The sequence below is a fragment of the Chiloscyllium plagiosum genome, chromosome 16, assembly GCF_004010195.1.
Source record: "Chiloscyllium plagiosum isolate BGI_BamShark_2017 chromosome 16, ASM401019v2, whole genome shotgun sequence".
NCBI lineage: Eukaryota > Metazoa > Chordata > Chondrichthyes > Orectolobiformes > Hemiscylliidae > Chiloscyllium > Chiloscyllium plagiosum.
In genome coordinates, this window is record NC_057725.1 from 32,206,045 (window position 1) to 32,210,419 (window position 4,375).

The window sequence follows — 4,375 nt, forward strand, 5'->3', positions numbered from 1 at the left end:
ATGCTCTCCCACCACAAGGTCTGATACCTGCCCCAGCTCATTGCCGAGCACCAAGTCTAGAGTGGCCTCTCCCCTCGTCGGCCTGTCAACGTACTGAGTTAGGAAACCCTCCTGAACACACCTTACAAAAACAGCTCCATTCAAATCTTCTGCTCGAAGGAGGTTCCAATCAGTATTGGGAAAGTTAAAGTCACCCATTACAACAACCCTACTACGTCCAAACTTTTCCAAAATCTGCCAACCTATGCTTTCTTCCATCTCCCTGCTGCTATTGGGGGGCCTGTAGTAAACCCCCAAAGAGGTGACTGCTCCCTTGCTGTTCCTAATTTCCACCCATACTGACTCGGTAGGCAGGTCTTCCTCGACAATGGAAGCTTCTGTAGCTGTGATACCCTCTTTGATTAGGAGTGCTACACCCCCCCTCTTTTTACGCCCTCCCTAATGTGGACATTTTTTCAAGATGCTGTTATTTATTTCCCCATGTTCTTTATCTTCCATATCCTTCTCACAATAAATATACTCATCTTTGATTTTATTTGTTCATGGAATGTGGGCATCGCATTTGTTGTCCATTCCCAATTACACAGAGGGCAGTTGAAAATCAACCAAATTGCCACATGGTGAGATTTGAACTCATGTCCCAGAACATTCATTAACCTGGGTTTCTGGTTTACTAACACAATGACATTACTACTATGCTACTGACTCTTAAAAATGGAATGTTAACTTTTGTTGTAAAGGAACAAGATTAAAGAAATAAGGATATTTTAATATCTTAATATATGATATTTATGAGATAGTAATGTGTGCAGGTATTTTTTATCTAAGAAAGGATATACATATCCCATTGGGAGTGCAATGTAGGTTAACTTGGTTAATTTTTGGCATGAGTGACTCCCCCCTGAGTCCATCAGGCCTACCTTTCCTGAAGTTCAAAAGAATAATCTAATTCAATTCATAAAATTCTGAAAGGGCTTGGCAGGGTAAAAGCTACCTGGAGAATCTAGAACATTTGGTCACAGTCTATGAAAAAGGGACTAATTATGATGGGCTGAGGAGAGATCATTTCACACAGAGGGTTGTGAAGCTTTGGATGCTTCAACATTGCGTATACATTTCAAGACAGAAATTGATAGATTTTTGAATGCTAAGGTAAAAGATTTAAAGGATGTTGCTAGAATTGAAGGGTTTGAGCTATAGGACAAAGCTGAATAGGCTGAAGCTTTTTTCCCCTGGAGTATTGGAGGCTGAGGATAGACCTTATAGAGGTTTACAAAACCTCAGGCGGGGCATAGATAGGATGAATAGCCAAGGTCTTTTTCTAGGCTGGGGAATCCAAAATTAGAGGGCATAGGTTTAAGGTGAGAGGGGAAAGATTTAAAAGGGCCCTGAGGGGCAAATGTTTCATACAGACAGGTGCATGTATGGAATGAATTGCCAGAGGAGATGGTGGAGGCTGGTACAAATTACAACATTTAAAAGACATTTGGATGGGTACATGAATAGGAAGGGTTTAGAGAGAAATGGGCAAAATGGAAGTTGATCAGTTTAGGTATGAACAAGTTGGACCGAAGGGTCTATTTCCATGCTGTACATCTCCTTACCCAGAGTAGGGTCTACTGCAGCAAATGGAATTCCATGTAACACCTCTGCTGGTATTGAAATATTAAGGTCTTATGGTCTGTGATTTAAGGGATATGGGGACAAGGTAGGAAAGTGGAGTTGAGATGGGAATCAGTCACCTACTGAATGGCAGAGCAGTAACTAGGGGACACATGCCCAACTCTCTGCTCCAGTTGTCAATGTAGAAGGTTATTGCTGATATTTACCTCTTCCTATGTGCTGCCTCTGGGTTGTGTCTCGATTCTGATGTGAAGGATGTTCTCTGAGCAAGAGCTGGTCTGGGTCTGATTCCTTCTCTGATGAAATGGCTTCAGATACCGTAACTTTCCATTAAGCAGCCCCGTCAGAAACAAGCCGAGCCAGTCCTAATGATTCCCCAAGCAGCAGGCTTGGCAATGGAGCGGTTGAAGATTAATCTTCCTGGTAGAAAGAGGGAGGGGGGAACAAGAAATGTCTCAGGAACATTCACATAAATTATGACCTTGTTTTCATTTTCTTTGAGCATCTTTGTATTTTGGTTATCAAGCATCAGTGATGGGAATGTGTGCCCCATTTGACTGAATGGGGCAGCTTGGGGGCGGACAGACAGTGTACCCGGTACCGGGGAGGGAGAGGACGGTGTACCCGGTACCGGGGAAGAGAGGGGGGGAGGACGGTGTACCCCCGGTACCGGGTACCCCATCCTCCCCCCGTCCCCGGTATCGGGGGAGGATGGGTGGCTGTTACCGCCGGGATCTATATTGTGGTATTTACGGTACCGGAAGTTGTCGGTGTCGGTTCCGGTTGGAGCCGCGCGGCCTTGAAGCAGGAGGCCGAGCCTGAGAGAGCGGTATCCCCCAACACCGGCACCATGAGGGATGTGAGCGGCTTCCTCCAACAGCAGCAGAGCGAGGCCGGAGAGCTGGGCCCCGACTGGCAGCAAATGGAGGAACTTTACAACAAAAAGTCAGAACCTGCGGCTGCGCCTCTGTCCCTCCCTCCCCGTTAACACTCACCCCCGCCCCGTCCCCGGTCCCGCTGAGTCACCGCCCAGGCCCTTCTCTCCAATCCACGGCCTGAGTGTCGGTGTCTGTCTCAGGCCCTGCCGGCCGCGATATTGTTCTCTACTGGGGGTTCCCGGTAAAGGGGGCTATCTCTGGGCTTGGGATAAGCGGGAGGTGGGGTGTTCCCCGGGTGAGGGTGAGCAACTCCCCGTGTGCGGGTCTCAGGTGCTCCCCGGGTGAGGGTGAGGAGCTCCCCGGCTGAGGTGCTCCCCGGGTGCGGGTCTCAGGTGCTCCCCGGGTGCGGGTCTCAGGTGCTGCCCGGGTGAGGGTGAGGAGCTCCCCGGGTGAGGGTGAGGTGCTCCCCGGGTGAGGGTGAGCAGCTCCCCGGGTGCGGGTCTCAGGTGCTCCCCGGGTGAGGGTGAGGAGCTCCCCGGGTGAGGGTGAGGAGCTCCCCGGGTGCGGGTCTCAGGTGCTCCCCGGGTGCGGGTGTGAGGGTGAGGAGCTCCGTGTGAGGATGGGGCTCAGTAATTCTCAACGATGTCGGTTGATGCTGACTGCTTCTGATGCTTCCCCTTTGTAACCCTGAATTGTTTTAAATGCAGACTATGGCACCAATTGACTGTTCAACTGCAGAACTTTGTCCAAAATCCCTGCTTTGCGACAGGTGATGGTCTGATCAAGGTAGGTGATTTAACCTTCATATGCCTTTCAACATATTCATTTTTGGGGCTTGTTTTGCATCAAATAATAAAACTTTTTTGTTTGCAGCTGTATGAGAATTTTATTAGTGAATTTGAACACAGGTAAGAAGTACATTTTTAAAATTGCATCTATAACCTAAAAATGTATTGTATCAAAAATTAACACTGTGGAAGATGCTATTCAGGCCATCCTTTCTATTAAACTTAACCTAGGGTAATTCTGTACTCATCTCCAGATCTCTGTAAAGCAAGCTTGTCTGATTTTTTTTTTCTTGCAATTGTTAACTGTCCCCACTTCCACTATGTTAGGGGACAATGAATCCCAAACCTTTTTTAAACACTTGCTGTGCTTTTCTTGGAAGAATCATACTCCTGCTTCACTTGTTCCTGAAAGCTGTAAATCTGTGCTGCATTGTTGATATGACAGCTAATAGGAAGAGGTTTCCACTGTCTATTTTACCTAAGATTGTGCAACATAATAGATCTCTATTAAATCTACCCCCCATTTACTTTGTTCTAAAGAGAAAAAAAGAACAGTTCCTTATTTCTGGGCAAATTTTAGTAAATTACTTCTGCAGTCTTTCAGTGCCTCCTTTAATTCCTAAACTCTGGTGACCAGGATTGAATGCAATACTATAGTTGTGACCTAAAAAGTTCTATAAAGATTCAGCATAAATTATTATTGCTTTGGAATTTAATACCTCCTATGGGATTTCAGATTGCTTATGCCTTGCAAATAACTTTCCCAAATGCCTTGCTGCCTTAAATGATCAATATGCTTGAATCCCCAAGTCCACCTGTATCTAAGCATTCCAGAATTTTTCTATAAAGTCTGCATCGCTACTACCTATCTCTTATGCTAAAAGCATCACTTTTTTTCTGCATTAATTATGCTGCTGATTCTAATTGTTTGGCAAAGTTCTGTTGTAGTTGAAAATGTGTTGCTGGAAAAGCGCAGCAGGCCAGGCAGCATCCAAGGAACAGGAGAATCGACGTTTCGGGCATAAGCCCTTCTTCAGGAATGAGGAAAGTGTGCCCAGCAGGGGTGTTGGAAATGCGATGAGGAGG

General features: G+C 46.3%; 2 protein-coding genes across 5 annotated transcripts in view; one reads left to right on the forward strand and one right to left on the reverse strand.

Moving 5' to 3' along the window:
- The window catches only part of LOC122557755 (NAD-dependent protein deacetylase sirtuin-3-like), a 23,374-nt gene extending 21,025 nt beyond the window's left edge, over positions 1-2,349 (reverse strand). Inside the window, exon 1 of one of the 3 annotated variants that reach the window (XM_043705715.1) lies at positions 1,830-2,349. The gene's annotated coding sequence lies outside the window, so the exon portion shown is untranslated. The remainder of the gene's footprint in view (positions 1-1,829) is intronic. The other 2 variants (XM_043705713.1, XM_043705716.1) reach the window with 2 other exon arrangements.
- A 24-nt stretch (positions 2,350-2,373) lies between these two features.
- Positions 2,374-4,375, forward strand: part of psmd13 (proteasome 26S subunit, non-ATPase 13) — a 28,844-nt gene continuing 26,842 nt past the window's right edge. The window contains exons 1-3 of one of the 2 annotated variants that reach the window (XM_043705711.1): positions 2,374-2,568; positions 3,209-3,287; positions 3,375-3,409. In XM_043705711.1, the coding sequence (XP_043561646.1) occupies positions 2,474-2,568; positions 3,209-3,287; positions 3,375-3,409 (209 nt within the window). In that variant the 5' untranslated portion in view covers positions 2,374-2,473. The remainder of the gene's footprint in view (positions 2,569-3,208; positions 3,288-3,374; positions 3,410-4,375) is intronic. The other variant, XM_043705712.1, reaches the window with a different exon arrangement.